Consider the following 17,529-nt stretch of genomic DNA (forward strand, 5'->3'; position numbering starts at 1 on the left):
TATTGACAAACTCAACTGAAGAGAACTTGCAAAGGGCAGCTTAGTTATTTCTACATACATATATAAGCCACAATAACATTTAATTATAAAGAATTAGAGGAAAAACTCTTAGTTGCAGGGTTTTCCTCTGCATAAGAATGTAATAGATAAAGTATAAAGAAAAAGCAAAAATAAATGTATATAACTGGAACACCTCTCACCATAAAGAAGTCCTTTGGTATGACACAAACAGCTACAGGAACAGTGGACAGGAAGAATCATGGCTTCAGAAGATAGCAGATATAATCCTGAAATGGTCTGCTTAAAAGCTGGGTGATGATTTATGCCTGAGAAGTTGGGGAGGAAAGGGGGAAAATAGCTCATTACAAGCCTCAAACGTAGCAGGGGCTAACATTCATCAAGGTGATCTGTTTTATCTTATTCAGAATATTAGAAAATGAAAAGATGTTGTTCGTTGTGATCAAAGGAAGGGAGTATGGAAAGAATATTAAAGTTACTGAATCCATAGAGATTATTAAATGTCTTTTGGTCTGCACTGGATAATCTAGATGTAAAGGATAACCCGTACTAAGTGGTTTCTAGACACAGTATATATATACATACTTAAGAACTATCTATTTGTGAGAAATAGCAAGGCAGGATCTTAACTGTCTTCTGTCTAGTCCAATTATTTTAAGAAGCATAGAAAGAATGAGCCTAATTCTCCTCTGTTTGATCCCAATGTACGCTGGCCTAATTACATTCCTCCTGGAGAAATGGAGCGCCTCACAGGGTTCGACCCCAGAACCAATCAGACCTGAATGTGGTTCAGGGGCTCCTACTTGACCAAATAAATTAACAACTAAAATTTAATGGAAGACAGAGGCTTTCTCCCACAGGGTCATAGTCTAATGCTATTGAATTTAATGGGAATTTTGCTCTTGACCTAAATAGGCTCAGGACGATCTATTGGGAGTAACACTCCTGAATTCACAGAGCTAACTTGGTGAAATCTAACTCTAACCTTTAAGGAAAGAGTAGGGAACTGCAAAAATGTTTTCGTTGTCCCATTGAGCACCATCCTGTCATTCTTGCCTTCTGACAACATCTCGGCTTGCGGTGTCTAGCTAGCAAACTGCATCTGCAAATAGCTCATGGTTGAGACGTGAGCAACTGAATGTGGAGGTCGCAGAGTATCAAGGGTACACTCAGAGCTGGGTGGGAAATGATTTTCCTGTCCCATGAACATTTGAATTTTAAAACTTTTTCCTGTTCTGCACTATGATGAAGTGAAGATCTTTAGATTTTTTTTTTGAGAGACTGCTGCAGAATAGCCAAGAATTTTGTGATGAGAACATTCACCTCACAGGCGAGAGGCCAGAATCAGACCTCTTCTCTGAATCAGGCAAAGCATGTATTTGTACTGGGTTTCCACAACTGGGTTTCCACATGTGAGGTAAATGTTAACCACAAGGCTCCTGGCTACTCTTTGGGTGTGGGATGCCTGTGCTCTCCACATAAGAACATACTGGGTCAGACCAAAGGTCCATCTTGTCTAGTATTCTGTCTTCTGATAGTGGCCAATGCCAGATGCCCTAGAGGGAGTGAACAGAAGCAGGTGATCCGTCTCCTGTCATCCATTTCCAGCTCTGACAGGAACTAGGGACACCATTCCTACTCATACTGGCTAATAGCCATTGATGGAGCTAACCTCCATGAATTTATCTAGTTATTTTTTGAACCCTGATAAAGATCTGGTCTTCACAACATCCTCTGGCAAGAAGTTCCACAGATTGACTGTGCGCTACATGAAAAAATACGTCCTTTTCTTTGTTTTAAACCTGCTACTTATTAATTTCATTTGGTGACCCCCTACTTCTTATGTTATAGGAACAAGTAAGTTACTTTTGTTTATTTGTTACACACCAGTCATAATTTTATATTCCTCTATCATACACCCCCTTAGTTTCTTCTTTTCTACATTGAAAAGTCCCAGCCTTTTTAATCTCTTTTCATATGGGACCCATTCCAAACTCCTAATAATTTTTGTTTCCCTTTTCTCAACTTTTTCCAATGCCAATATATCTTTTTGGAGATGAGACCATATCTGTATGCAGTATTCAAGATGTGGGAGTACCATGGATTTATATAGAGGCAATAAGATATGCTCTCCACTCTTATTCTCTATCCCTTTTCAAATGATTCCTAACATTTTGTTTCCTGTTTTGGCTACTGCTGCACATTGAGTGGATGTTTTCAGGGAACTATCCACAATGACTCCAAGGTCTTTCTCTTGAGTAGTTGTAGCTAAATTAATCCCCATAATTTTGTATGTATAATTGGGATTAATTTTTCCCAATGTGCATTACTTTACATTTTATAGAATCCCAGTGCTGGAAGAGACCTCAGGAGGTCATCGAGTCAAGGCCCCTGCCCAAAACAACATTTAGCAACATAAAATGTCATTTGCTATTTTGTTGCTTTGTCACTTAGGGTATGTCTACACTACAAAGTTAATTCGAAATAACAGCAGTTATTTCGAATTAACTTTAATAGCGTCTACACAGGCAAACTGCTATTTGGAAATAAATTCGAAATAGTGGAGCCCTTATTTCGAATTTGGTAAACCTCATTCTACGAGGAGTAACACCAAATTCGAAATAGCTATTTTGAATTAAGTGCTGTGTAGAAAATTAATTCGTAATAGGGGGCCTCCAGCCCTTCCCAGGGAGCCCTGGTGGCCACTCTGAGCACAACCAGGAAAACTTACTTTCCTCTCCCCCAGACTCAGAGACATTAAAGGGGTAGACCCTGGCCACAGTGCCTGTGCCAGCTCCAAGCCTGCCAGCCCAGAGCCAGCAGTGGCCACCGGAGCCCCTGACCCAGTGGCACCAAAACATGAGCCAGTAAGCCACTGGCAGCCAGCCCTCAACAGCTCCCCAGAAGCAGTCTGCCAGCTCCCAGGAGCCTGACAGGGCCTGGAGAAAGAGGGCGCCTTCCTGGTCCAGGGTGGAGATCATGTACCTTATTCAGGTTTGGGGGAGGATGCCCCCAACGTCCATGATCTCCACACTAGATGGAGGAATGCGGCCGTCTATGGCAGGATAGCTGACAGCCTGGCCACTAAAGGCCTCTTCTTCCCCTTGCTTCCCCCTTCCAGCTTCCTCCTCCCAGGTTTCCCCCTCCCCTCTCCCACCCTCTCCCTTCCGCTCTTCCACCTCCTTTTCCCAGTCTCCCCAGAGGTTCATCCCTTCCCCCCAGTTTTGTTCAATAAATCCAGTTTCTATTTTTGAACATATATGTCTTTTATTTGAGATCAGGAAGGGGGGCTAGGGAGGGGTAAGTGGAAAGAGGTGAGGGAGGAATGGGGCATGAGCCCCCAGTGGAGAGGACCAGGGAGGCTCTGAGGGCTTCTCAGGGTAGACACTCTCCCTCAGGACCTCCTGGATCTTGACCGCCCCCCGATAGACCCCCTGGATGGCAGCCTGCAGAAAGTGCAGCCGGACTGATGGCAACGACCCCCCGAGACGCACTGGCATGCCCAGGGGCAGCTCTGGCTCCATGTGGCCGAGTGCTGTGGTGTCCTGAGTGCGGGGAACTCAGGGCACTCCAAGTCAGGACTGCTTTGCTGTCCCTCATCGAGGTAGACAAGCAAGTGGGGAACCCTGAGAACTGTTTGTCTGGGGTGGGGGTTGGGTCCCTTTAAGCACAGAGCTCAATTAGCGTCAGGCAGCAGCCCCACACACTAAGTCCTAACCTGATGCCCTGCTGGCACTAGTTCCGGCCAGCGTTAACTTCGGTTCTGGGTCCGCTCAGTGTGGACGTGCTATTTCAAAATAGCAAAATGCTATTTCAATATAGTTTTTGTGTATAGATGTGTTATTTTGAATTAGCTTCATTTGAATTAACTATTTCGAATTAAGTTAATTCTAAATAGTGCTGTAGTGTAGACATTCCCTGCGTGTTGTGAGATCTTCTTGAAGCTCTTCACAGTCTGTTTTGGTGTTAACTATCTTGAGCAGTTTAGTGTCATCTGCAAACTTTGCCACCTCACTGTTTCTCCAGATCATTTATAAATAGGTTGAATAGGATTGGTCTCAGTACAGACCCTTGGGAGACACCAATAGTTACCTCTCTCCATTCTGAAAACTTACCATTTATTCCTACCCTTTGTTTCCTGTCTTTTAACCAGTTATTAGTCCATGAGAGGACCTTCCCTCATCCCATGAAAATTTACTTTACTTAAAAGTCTTTAGTGAGGGACCTTGTCAAAGGCTTTCTGGAAATCTAAGTATACTATATTCACTGGATCCCCCTTGTCCATATGTTTATTGACCCCCTCAAAGAACTCTAGTAGATTAGTAAAGCGTGATTTCCCTTTACAGAAACCATGTTGACTTCCCCCCCCCCCCAACAAATTATGCTCATTTATGTGCCTAACCATTTTATTCTTTACTATAGTCTCAACTAATTTGCCTGGTACTGATGTTAGAGTTACCAGTCTGTAATTGCCAGTATCACTGCTAAAGGCCTTTTTAAATATTGGCATCATGTGAACTGTCTTCCAGTCATTAGTTACGGAACCTGATTTAAAGGATAGCTTACAAACCACAGTTACTTGTTCTGCAATTTCATACTTGAGTTCTGTCAGAACTCTTGGGTGAATGCCATCTGGTCCTGGTGACTTGTTACTGTTAAGTTTATCAGTTTGTTCCAAAACCTTCTCTAATGAAACTCACTCTGGAACAGTTCCTCAGATTTGTCACCTAAAAAGAATGGCTCAGGTTTGGGAATCTCCCTAACATCCTCAGCCATGAAGACGTAAGAACAGAAATTCCATCCTACCCTTGTGAATCCTGGAAAACAACAGTTATTTGTGAAAAGTGACCTTATGCTGTTCTAATTTTTTGGTTCCACAGCTGTCAAACTTCATTGTACCATGACTCTCTTTTGACAACAAAAAATACTACATGACCCTAAGAAAGGGGACTGAAGCTTGAGCCCAAGCCAGAACTCCACTGCTCTGGGCACGGGTAGCAAGAGGGTGGAAGGGAGGCAAACCCAAAACCTGAGGACCATTCAAAAGTGGTCGCCTCCCACTTTGGGGTCCCAACTCACAGTTTGAGAACTACTATTCTGGTTCAAAGAATTAGCATTAACATAAGTAATTAAGTAACATTTATGGGGACTGCCAGAATACAGCATGATCCTGCCACTCTGCTTCCTGCTTGATTTTTATGCCACTCAGCGATTATCCCAGGCCAGGGAAATCCTCAAATGTCTAGGTACTGCAACCTTGAACCTCTTTTGTACTGTTGGAGCAAGGGAAAAGGAATGTGGAGGCTGAAGAGCTGGTCAATGACTTTCTCTCATTGCTTTATTCCCGTGGTCACCAACCAGTAGATCGCGATCTACCGGTAGATCTCAGGGGCTCTAAGAGTAGCTCTTGAGCCCTCTCTGAACTGTGCACCTGCGCAGTACATTTACATTAGATTTCCTCATGTAATGTAGGCGGGGCTTCAAGGAAGGGGCGGGGCAGTAGATCTTCGTCTGTTCTGAGACTTAAAAAGTGATCTTGGGTGTAAAAAGGTTGGAGACCACTGCATTCCAATAATAGCATGCTGCTTAAAAAAGATAACTTTATTTGTGAAGTAATTTTAGCAAGACAATATTTACATAAGACCTGAAGAAAATGTACTTGAGGAACTAAAGGACTGCTCTATGAATGGAATGCTAATCAGCTCACAAATACAATCTAGTTCTGCAACAATTTATATCAGTTAAACATTACCTCTTGTTAACAAAATATTTACACTTACAAGCAGCGTGAGTCAGTACATTACACCGCTAGTTTAAACTTACAGACAGTTCAGAATTTTTTCCCAATGTTCCTTGACGTTTCCATCATGGAGTGTACAATCAGATGGAAATTAAAAATCTATAAATCAAATTCTTGCTCAAAATACCATTACTAATAACGAAGTTTATGCAACTGAGTTTCAGAGATTGCTAATAATATTGTCCCCATCTCATCCTGATAATATGTCAGTTAGATGGTGATGGAGTCTTTGCTACTAATACATATTTGAAAGTTCTCATTCCCCAATTTCCTCCATCACGAGCAGAGATTTCTTTATGTTTCGTAGAATCATAGTGATCAAAGGAAATTGTGCTAATCAACACACTTTCTGGCTCTGCCACTGGCCTGCTGTGTGATCTTGGGCAAGTCACTTCAACTGCTCTGGACCTCGGTTTCCCCATACATAAAATATAATATTGTGTGTCTGTATTGTGACAGAACTTTACTTATATGATCAGACACTAATTTTTCCATGGGATCCGTCAGTGTACAAGATGGGCAGTGGTTTGGGAATGAATGAGGACTCTGTGATGAAAGAAATTGTTGGTTGTAAATCGGGATGGGGAACCTCTGGCCTGTGGGCCACATACTGGTAATAGCAGACCAACAGATGCTTGGTTTACCTCAGTGTCCATAGGTATGGAGCCCCGCGGTTTACCATTTCCAGCCAATGGGAGCTGTAGGAAGCAATGGCCTGGCCTGCACCACTTCCTGACTCTCCTATTGGCCAGGAATGACAAACTTCAGTCTCAGGGACCTACAGGGCTTCATGCCTGCAGATGCTGAGGTAAACCAAGGCTACATCTAGACTGCAGGATTCTTTTGAAAGACGCTTTTCCGGAAGAGATCTTCTAAAAAAACTTCTTCCGAAAGAGAGTGCCAAAGCATGTAGACAACCCAAAGCATGCACAGTGTAGATGTACCCTAAATGTGTATGCCTGACTGCCTCTAGGTGCCAGCGCAAGCAATCTGTTATCTGATTTGCATACTTGCTGAGCACTCCCACCTGTAACTGAAGCCAGTTAAAATGAAGTGCTCTGAAAAACTAGGCCATAGGTTTGTTAAATCAGGCTCCCTAAATGCCCTTCTGATATTAATGTTTTGGTGCTTCAGCTCCTCATCTGTAAAATGGAGATCTCTCCCCTCTCCTGACACAGGTGTTGTGAAAATACATTGAGGGTTGTGAAGTACTTGGATGTTGCAGGAGTGAGCATCGTAGACAAGCCCATGAGGGAATGAATAATTCTGTAGGCAGGGCAGTATTTCGACAGTGAGCAGTAAGTAAGGCAGGCCCCCCAATGCTACATAGAGCGAGGGGAGTTAGGTGGAAGAAAGGTGCTTAGTCATTTGTTCTGGCTCAGGTGAGCTGCACTTGCCATCTCTTCCTGGGCTCTTTCCAAGCAACCGACCTAGACCCACACTCTGTCCTATGTGGAACTACATGGTGTAGCTCTCTTGGAGCCTGGCAATCCATTCTAAACACTGTCCTGCCAGGATTATAGTGAGAGCAGCGTTGTGCACCCCCGTATTCTCCTCAGGTGACAGGTTTTGCTCTCTCAACTCTTGCTGGGTGAAGCCCTGCAGTTTTACCCCTCTGGACACTGCTGGTTTCCAAGTGTGGTCATGCAAGAAGCCCAGCTCTCATGTTTGCCTAGAATGACCATATTTTCCGAAAGGGAGGGACTGGCTGGCCTGAACTGCTCTCCTGAGGCCTCCCTCCAGTGCAGAGCTGGCATTGCCACTCACTACCCCCTGCACACTCCCCTACACTCCATTAAAGGTCCCGTCCCACTTTTTGGCAAAACTGTGGATTGGTCCAGTTTGCTCTTGTCAGGAGCATGCTCAGGAATTTAAATGACCTTTCTCTGCAGGGCACAGAAGTTTGCCCACTCACCCAACTCCAGAAAGAGCTCATTTGTCCCCTCCTCCCGCCACTTCTTGATCTTGATCTTCCCTGCCTCTGTGGCCCTGGCTGTGGTGTGGGAACATTTTTAAAAGCAGGGGTGCCAAGCCACCTCACCTCTGTCCACCCCCACCCCCAGCTGAGGCCAGCAACAGAAGTCCCTGGCATACGGGGCTCAAACCAGGACCCCAGCTCACATGACTGGCAGCGGAGCCCCCAGCATGTAGGGCAGCAGCCAGGAACCCAGAGCTCGGGGTTGGTGTAGGAGCCCCTGCTATGCAGGGTGGCACCTGGGATCCTGGATAAGAAGCCAGAAGCTTAGGAGTATTGCTGCACCCAGCTGCACCCCTAGTTCCCTTGCCTATGGACCCCTGGACCAGAAAGTTCAGGGCCCCTGACAATTATAGGGGCCTGTGTTCCTGCTTGCCCTCCCTTGCACACACCCCTGGATCTTGCCAACTGACCAATACTCAGTTTTGTCAAAGTCAAGACAGCAAAAGTCCCCCAAAAAGCCCCTCAAGTGTTAGTGACCATGGACCAGGCCCCAATCTAGACTCAATCTGCAGCTTTTTCTCCTGAGGCAGAAACACCCCTCTAGTCCTAAAAAAGGGACTGTCCCGGCCAGAACTGGACATATGGTCTCCATATGCAAGACTTTCCTTGGTGAGCTAGTGGCTAATTAAAATAACTTCAGATAGCTCCTTTCAAACAGATGTATTGTTGGTCGGGCTGATTCCTTTAGGCTGCCAGGTATGTGTGTGTGGGGGGGGGTGGGGAGGGTGTTAACATCAGGCCCACACATCTTGGGACTTCACTGCAGCTCATCACCTCTCTCAGTGCTCAAGTGAGCCCAGCTGTCTCAAGCATACCTTGCAGAGCACCTGCCTCAGTCCCCTTGCCTTTCTGCCTCAAATATGTATGAGGGAAGAAATAAACCCACACTGCAGTGATAGGGGTAATGGGAGCTGGAGAGCCCAATTTAGCCTATTCTGGGGTATGTGGAGGGGAGATGAGTAATTAAGGATTGGATTCAGCTAGGCCAGAAAGGGAGGCTAGAGAGAGGGGAGCTTATATGCTGGCCTACAGGATGGAAAACAAGAGACCTACCTGAGAAAGCACTTTATCAAGAGACTAGAAGTTACATGGGAAGACATGTCTTCAGGGAAATAGAACCAAGAAGGTAGCTCCATGGCAGATGTCTACCAACAGGCCAAAGTAGGAAGTAAGTCCTGCATTGTAAAAAAATTGATCCTAGTTGCATAGTGTCCCAGGGCTGGAACCAGGGGAGAGGGCACTCTGGATTCCCCCACCCTTAGAAGGGTGGTTTCTGCCTCAGGGGTAAAGACTGAGCCTAGATTAGGACTGGGTCTATGGTGACTGAAACGTGGAGGCTTTTGGGGGACTTTCCAGAAGGGATGTGGCTCTTATGGTGCAGGCCAGAGGGCTGAGTTACACAAAGGCTGAGAGATCACTGAGTGGTTTGAGTAGCTATTGACTGGGGATGTCAGAGACAGAAGGGCTGTTTCACCAAGACCAGCAATGAGGGAGAAATACCAGCTGGTGACAGACCCTGCTTCCCAGAAATACCAGCTGGTGAAAGAGAAGGTGCTTCCCTTTCCTTTTTCCTGTTGGGTGTGAGTTTTAGTGGCTTAGTGTTCTTTTGATCTTAGTTTTAGGCCCTGGAAAATTTAATAGGCCGGTTGCCCTTCTGGGGAAGAGCTGATAGGGAATTTTCCAGTGAGTAGCTTGCTCGTTATTTCTCGGAAGGATGTGTGGTACTCTTTCTAGATAAACCTTAGATCTTTTAGTTTTGCTTCCTACTCACTCCTCCCTGCCTCTTTTGATTTAACTTGCTGCAAGCAGAATAATATTTTTTTTTAAAAAAATCTAATAGTAAAGTCACACAGGTAAACTGAGGGACATATAACATTCCCAGGAAATATGTCATTTTCTACATCATGTAGCTAAAGACTATATCGTGCATACATGTTAAAAAGAGGCAAAATAAAGTTGGCAGGGGTAACCTCATTTCTGAGGCTTCATAATTCTTCTGTGCTTGACTTTGCAATCTTAACATTCTGTTTATATGCCCTTTGGTATACCAATGTGCTAGTTTTTTTTGTTTTTTGTTTTGTTTTTTTTAAATCAAACTAAAACTGAAATTTCTGGCCGTGGCTTTGAGGGGTATTAGTTTTCTATGTTGACTGGCCCATTTACTAAGAATAATTTGTATCGCTCCATGAGTTTCCTCATGTCTTACAGTGATAACTTTCACGAGAAGATAAGTATAGAGCTAGTCAGAATGTATAGTATAATATTGCATCCTACAACACAACTGTAGTTTCTCCTACCATCAAAAAAGGGCTTGATAGGGACAGAGAAAAGCCTTTGCGGAAAATCATGCCAGTCTAGACGTAGCCCACTGTGTATCAGGCTAAACTGGTGTGGATTGTGAATACCTGCTAATTGGGGGGTTGCATTTAAGTTCAAACTGTTATCATTTCTAACCTCTTAAGATCTTCAGTGGGATGAAAGAGATTTGACTGCTATATTCCTTAATGACGTCCTAGCAGAGGGTTGCATGTGAATACAGACTACTAATTTCTGTTATTACTTTAATGCTATGATCAAGTTGTATTTAACTCACCTGTTACATCAGGGATTTGTGGTAATGTGACTCGTATCATTCAAGATGACACTTGGGTCATGACCATTTGGTCCATCAGCTAATGGAACTCATCATCTGATTTTGCTGCACTCTTTTTCCAGACTTTCATCTCCCCTCAGTCCTGAATGGAGACACAGGTACAGACTGTGGCTAGAACAGGCCAGCTGGGGTAGGTCCAGGCTCTTCAGACTGTTCTCCCTTCAGCTTTGTGAAGAATCTCTAGTGTCTTCTGCAGAGCTCTTCCTGGGGGTAATGGCAGCCAGAGTGGGTCCCACGCTGCCAGGTGGGTGGAATCTCTGGAGTCTACAGGCAGTGTGGATCTCTGAGGCCATGTCTACGCTATGCAGAAGATCGGCGCTGCTGTGATCAATCTTCTGGGGTTCCATTTAGCGGGTCTAGTGAAGTCAAGACGTAAGGGAAGCTGATAGGAGCATTTGCTCCCATTGACACCCTCCCCCCCCACTGTGGATGCTAATTTGATATACCACTTCAGCTATGTTCATTACATAGCTGTAGTTGATGTTTCTTAATTTGGCTTCCCCTTTAGTGTAGACCAAGCCTGAGGGTATGCTAAATTTCAGGGCAAGTTCCAAAGCCTCCTATGGGAGTAGATCACTTTTGCTGATAGGGAAGATGGATGGATCTCTGAGAGAGAAATCCTTGTAGAGATTTCTTCCCAAAGGTTCTTCTATGGGAGGGGAAAGATCTGGAACCATATTGTTCATGGAATCAACAATGTTGAAGTAATATAGAATTACTCTAACTGGGACAGCTTTGTTGGGGGGGGGGGGGGAGGGGAGAAGGAGCTAGTGTTCTGTGGACAAAGAGACTGTCCTGGTAAATGATGTTGTGTGTTTTTTTTTTTTTTTTTTTAAACCATCTTCAAGATTTTATGGTTTACTCTGTACAAGAAATGCACATGGCAGTTACTTTCTTTTAATCTTCATTTGTCAACTTGTGTACTGTACTAACTGACTGACATTCAGGATCTTGCACCTGCTGAATACTAGGCTACGTGCCTCTTGGTTCCCTGTCAGAGGCAGAAAACATATCTTTTACTAGACAAAAATACCTCCTATTGTAATGGAGTCGTGCCTGTCATTTCATGACCAGGTAAACGCTTCCCTGGGACATGATTCAGTGACGCTGCTCTGTTACTTAAATATGCCCTGATTGATTAATTGGTGGAAAAATAAAATGAGCCCAGCTCCTCAGCTGGTGTAACTCTGAACTCATTGGAGCAATACTTACTTTATTGATGAGGATCCAACACAAAATTAATTTATACAGCCTAAGTGGTGTGACCAAAATGTTGAGCCTAGTTCACTTTCTTTTTTGGGTGGAGAGAGACAACCTGAACCCTCAATCAAAGTTGATACCTTGGGTTGTATGAGGAATGCATAGTGGGCAAATAGGGAGAGTATTTTTCTATTAGTCCACATAATACTTCTGTAGCAGTGGTTATTGCTTTTGCCTACCATGAGAAAGGTCACTGGTTCAGGAACCAGACCAAAAAAAAAAAAAAAAATGGGGCTCTTTCCATTTGTTGCTGGGAGTTATGAACAGAGACTGAACCACTGAGACATGAGTATCTAACTACAAAAGATGTACGCACGTCAGGAATTGAGATGTTTCTGCAATTATGTGGTAGAACAGATGTTTGGTTGAAATCTGTTTTAGCAAATCCCTGACTGGTACTTTGTCCAAATGGAGCCTACGAATGCAAGGTTTGGTGTACTATAAGTTAACACTAAGCTGTTGTTGTTGTTGTTGTTGTTTTTTAAAGAGTTTCCTTGGCCAGTTTCCAATGCGAGGGGGGGGGGGGGGGGCTCTCCCGGGAAGTGTGTGATCTGGGACTTGAAAGAAACTGCTCTGTTTTTTGGGGTGGACACAAGGCCATGTATCACTATCAAACTTGTCTCTCCAAACCTATGGGTAAAAAGATCCTATGAGATGGAAGGTTAGCTGCCCAGAAGAGGTGCAAGCTGATACAGAACAGCTAATCTGATCCTTCAGGCTTATGAAAAAAGGAAGGTCGAATAAGATAGTAGAAGTACATAATCACGAAAGGTTTTAGTCAAAATTTCATAAGGAAAAGCCCTATTGTTAAAACGGTCCCATTTTAGAGAAATTGCACCTGTACTCCCTCTGGGTCTAGCAAGGGTACCTGCTTGGGGCTCCTCAGTTGTCCCCTCACTTGGGTAGAAACACCTTTGACTTCCTCCTGCCCATGCTTTTTCCCAGCATGCAGAATTCCCTTCCTACACTGAGAATTCTCCAGCCAGTAAGACTGCCTAGGCAGGCCTACTTTGCCTTCTCCTCATGGGCATCAAAGCAGTGTAGTTTTACCCAGGTATAAGTTACCACACAACTCTTTCCAAGCAAGCACATGTATTCTTAAGGTGAAAGTGTTCTGAAACAATAGAAGAACCTACATTCACTGCCCCAGATGCAGCAAGGATTCAGGCCCGTGATCAGCCCATCAACCCCCACCAAGGTGTTTCTCCTGTTATCACAACTTTGTAACCGCTGTTGTCTAAGACCAAATGTACCCAGGCAGCTGAGATTTATTTTTGTATAGCTTGGACCTCTGATCTTGTAACAGGTGCTCAGCAGACAAAGACACTCTTCCCAGGGAAAAGCTTGCAAAGGCTGAGTTCTGTGTAAGTGGAGGGTGTGAAGGGGGCACTGTGAGCTTCAAGTGAAATTAGGACTATCCTTTCCTACAGCTGGTATTAGTCATGTCTCCTCCCAGGAATATAGTCTTATAATAACACGTAAACATTTTGCATTTTAATATCAGGCACTCCAAAAATATTTAATCTTAATTCAGTCAGATTTATCCAGCATACTGACACCTCTACATAAGAATGGCCACACTGAGTCAAACCAATGGTCCATTAATCGCAGTACCCTGTCTTCTGACACATTGCCAATGCCAAGTGCTTCCAAGAGAATGAACAGAATAGGTAATCATCAAATGATCCATCTGTCTCAATACTTCTAGCTAAAACCAAGCAATATTTGCAAAATAAATGAGATCTTGACCTTGTGAGGTTCAAAGTCCTGTTTTGAACTGCAAATGCAAAACACAAACCACATCTATTTTCAAGTTTGAAAAAAAACCCTGGGTAATATGTTTTCACTTTTGCACATCTCTGAACTTCCCTCAGCTTTCCATCCAAGAACAGAAATATGTCAGTTCATCCAGACTGACCAGAAATGGAAGAGATCTCCAAAAAGATCCTCACTTCTGTGTTGCAAATCTAAACATCTAGGTTTTTTAGTGACATATCTGACATGTTTGGGCACTTATCCAAATCCCAACTCTGAACCTTCTTGAGTTTAGCTCTTACTATTAAAAAATCAGTCTCAAAAGCAAAATGGGGCTTCCCTTCATTGTGCTGCCAATTTGTACTTCATTACGTGAAGGGATTGTAATATGTTTGAAAACAGGCAAAGGTAGGAACGTTAATTAATTGTTATCCTTGCCAAAGTAAAGTTGAGAACTTCAGATGTGCAGGAACAAAAAAAAATGTCTCTTCCTTTTATTCTCTCCTACATTTCATTGAATCCAGCAAAATTAGTGTAAGACTAAAAATGCATTCACTCTAAGTCTTGTAATGAGTTAGATGCATAAAAATATCCCTGTCAATGTGCCTAAAGCCAGTATGTCTTATTGGTTAGGGACAAAAGGGATTCATTAAGTTCAGCTACTGTCACAAAGACCATTTCTTGTGTTCCTTCCACAGTGTACTGGTACATGGACAAACAAAAGAATCAAATGATCAAACTAAGACTTATTAGTTGTTAATGTTTACCCAAAAGAAATCATTTAGTAGCTATTGCATGTCCCTGTATAAACTATAAAAATGTGCAGTCCAAAAAGGGGAAACTTAAGTTTGCTTTTGTTTTCTTTAAGCCTTCATTTGAAGTCTTAAAATCATGTTGTACTTCAGATGGAACTCTAAGCTAGAGCATAGTTACTGAATCTGTTATAATTCAACTTGGACTTGTTCACCATGGGTTAAATTCAATCCTGTCTGAAAGATGATTCATGCTGGAAGTGACATCAGCAATTTTATAAATATCTTTATAGTATATTGATGGACAGTGCTATTTTTTTTTTGCACTTGCACACTGCTAGGATAACTGTAGAATTGGCAGGGTCCTTGAGAAGTCATCTAGTCCTGTCCACTGCACTATGTGCACAATACATATGATTGGGATGGAAGGGTACAGCTTGCTTGCTCAGGAAGGATAGACAGGGGAAAAAGGGAGGAGGTGTTGCCTTATGTACACATTTGGACTGAGGTGGAGATGGATGTAGGAGATGGAAGCACTGAGTCTCTGGGTTAGGCTAAAAGGGGTAAAAAACAAGGGTGATGTCATGCTAGAAGTCTACTACAGGCCACCTACCCAGGTGGAAGAGGTGGATGAGGCTTTTTTTTAAACATCTGACAAAATCATCCAAAGCCCAAGATTTGGTGGTAATGGGGGATTTCAACTATCCAGATATATGTTGGGAAAATAACACTGCGGGGCACAGACTATCCAATAAGTTCTTGGACTGCATTGGTGACAACTTTTTATTTCAGAAGGTTGAAAAAGCTATCGGGGGGCGGGGGGGAGAGGGGAAGCTGTTCTAGATTTTATTTTAACAAACAGGGAGGAACTGGTTGAGAATTTGAAAGTGGAAGATCAGCTTGAGTGAAAGTGACCATGAAATCATAGAGTACACAATTCTAAGGAAGGGTAGAAGGGAGAACAGAAAAATAGAGACAATGGATTTCAGGAAGGCAGATTTTGGTAAGCTCAGAGAACTGATAGGTAAGGTCCCATGGTAATTACGACTTTGGGGAAAAACGACTGAGGAAAGATGGCAGTTTTTCAAAGGGACATTAAGGGCCCAAAAGTAAGCTATTCCACTGCGTAGGAAAGATAGAAAATATGGCAAAAGACCACCTTGGTTTAACCATGAGATCTTGCATGATCTAAAAATAAAAAAGGAGTCCTATTAAATTGAAACTAGGACAAATTACAAAGGATAAATATAGGCAAACAACACAGGAATACAGGGGCAAGATTAGAAAGGCCAAGGCACAAAATGAGCTCAAACTAGCTACAGGAATAAAGGGAAACAAGAAGACTTTTTATAAATACATTAGAAGCAAGAGGAAGACCAAGGACAGGGTAGGCCCACTGCTTAGTGAGGAGGGAGAAACGGTAACAGGAAAGTTGGAAATGGCAGAGATGCTTAATGACTTCTTTGTTTCGGTCTTCACTGAGAAGTCTGATGAAGGAATGACTAACATAGTGAATGCTAGTGGGAAGGGAGTAGGTTTAGAAGATCAAATAAAAAAGAACAAGTTAAAAATCATTTAGAAAAGTTAGATTCCTACAAGTCACCAGGGCCTGATGAAATGCATCCTAGAATACTCAAGGAGCTGATAGAGGAGGTATCTGAGACTCTAGCTATCATTTTTGGAAAATCACTGGAGACGGGAGAGATTCCAGAAGACTGGAAAAGGGCAAATATAGTGCCTATCTATAAAAAAGGGAAATAACAACCTGGGAAATAACCCACGAAACTACAGACCAGTTAGTTTAACCCCTGTGTCAGGGAAGATAAAGGATCTAGTAATTAAGGAAATCATCTGCAAACACTTGGAAGGTAGCAAGGTGATAGGGAACAGCCAGCATGGATTTGTAAAGAATAAATCATGTCAAACCAATCTGATAGCTTTCTTTGATAGGATAACGAGTCTTGTGGATAGGAAAGAAGCGGTGGACGTGGTATACCTAGACTGTTGTAAGGCATTTGCTATGGTCTCGCATAATACTCTTATCAATAAACTAGGTAAATACAACTTAGATGGGGCTACTATAAAGTGACTGCATAACTGGCTGGATAACCGTACTCAGAGTAGTTATTAATGGTTCTCAATCCTGCTGGAAAGGTATAACAAGCGGGGTTCTGCAGTGCTCTGTTCAATATCTTCCTCAACTATTTAAACATTGTCATAGAAAGTACACTTATTAAGTTTGCAGATGATACCAAGCTCGGAGGAGTTGCAACTGCTCTGGAGGATAGGGTCATAATTCAAAATGATCTGGACAAATTGGAGAAATGGTCTGAGGTAAACAGGATGAAGTATAATAAAGACATATGCAAAGTGCTCCACTAGGAAGGAACAATCCATTCCCCACATACAAAATGGGAAGCAACTGTCTAGAAAGGAGTACAGCAGAAAAGGATCTAGGGGTTAGATTGGACCACAAGCTAAATGAGTCAGCAGCGTGATGCTGTTGCAAAAAAAGCAAACATGATTCTGGGATGCATTAACAGGTGTGTTGTGAGCAAGACACGAGAAGTCATTCTTCCGCTCTACTCTGCGCCGGTTAGGTCTCAGTTGGAGTATTGTGTCCAGTTCTGGGCACCGCATTTCAAGAACGATGTGGAGAAATTGGAGAGGGTCCAGGGAAGAGCAACAAAAATGATTAAAGGTCTAGAGAACATGACCTATGAAGGAAGGCTGAAAGAATTGGGATTCTTTAGTTTAGAAAAGAGAAGACTGAGGGGGACATGATAGCAGTTTTCAGGTATCTAAAATGGTGCCATAAGGAGGAGGGAGAGAACTTGTTCATCTTGGCCTCTGAGGGTAGAACAAGAAGCAATGGGCTTAAACTGCGGTAAGGGAGGTTTAGGTTGGACGTTAGGAAAAAGTTCCTAACTTTCAGGGTGGTTAAACACTGGAATAAATTGCCCACGGAGGTTGTGGAATCTCCATCTGTGGAGATATTTAAGAGTAGGTCAGATAAATATCTATTGGGGATGGTCTAGAGACAGTACTTGGTCCTGCCATGAGGGCAGGGGACTGGACTTGATGACCTCTCGAGGTCCCTTTCAGTCCTAGTATTCTGTGGTTCTATGGCAGGGCCATATATTATTTAGAATCAGAGGGGTAGCCGTGTTAGTCTGAATCTGCAGAAGTGGTGAGGAGTCCTGTGGCACCTTATAGACTAACTGAAGTGTTGGAGCATAAGCTTTCATGGGCAAAGACCCACTTCGTCAGATGCATCTGACGAAGTGGGTCTTTGCCCACAAAAGCTTATGCT

The 17,529-nt window shown here is 43.2% G+C and overlaps 1 protein-coding gene across 6 annotated transcripts in view; it reads left to right on the forward strand.

Moving 5' to 3' along the window:
• LOC102450210 (uncharacterized) overlaps window positions 1-17,529 on the forward strand; it is a 192,584-nt gene that overhangs the window by 75,829 nt on the left and 99,226 nt on the right. The window contains exon 1 of one of the 6 annotated variants that reach the window (XM_075937553.1): window positions 8,504-8,964. The exons of 3 other annotated variants lie outside the window; for them this stretch is intronic. Coding sequence is in view for 1 of the 3 variants with exons in the window: in XM_075937555.1 (XP_075793670.1) it covers window positions 8,931-8,964 (34 nt within the window). In the remaining 2 variants the exon portion in view is untranslated. Of the gene's footprint in view, window positions 1-8,503; window positions 8,965-17,529 lie in introns of those variants that run through there. 2 more of the 6 variants (XM_075937555.1, XM_075937557.1) reach the window with 2 other exon arrangements.

The sequence above is a fragment of the Pelodiscus sinensis genome, chromosome 10 (genome assembly GCF_049634645.1).
Source record: "Pelodiscus sinensis isolate JC-2024 chromosome 10, ASM4963464v1, whole genome shotgun sequence".
In the NCBI taxonomy this organism is placed as follows: domain Eukaryota; kingdom Metazoa; phylum Chordata; order Testudines; family Trionychidae; genus Pelodiscus; species Pelodiscus sinensis.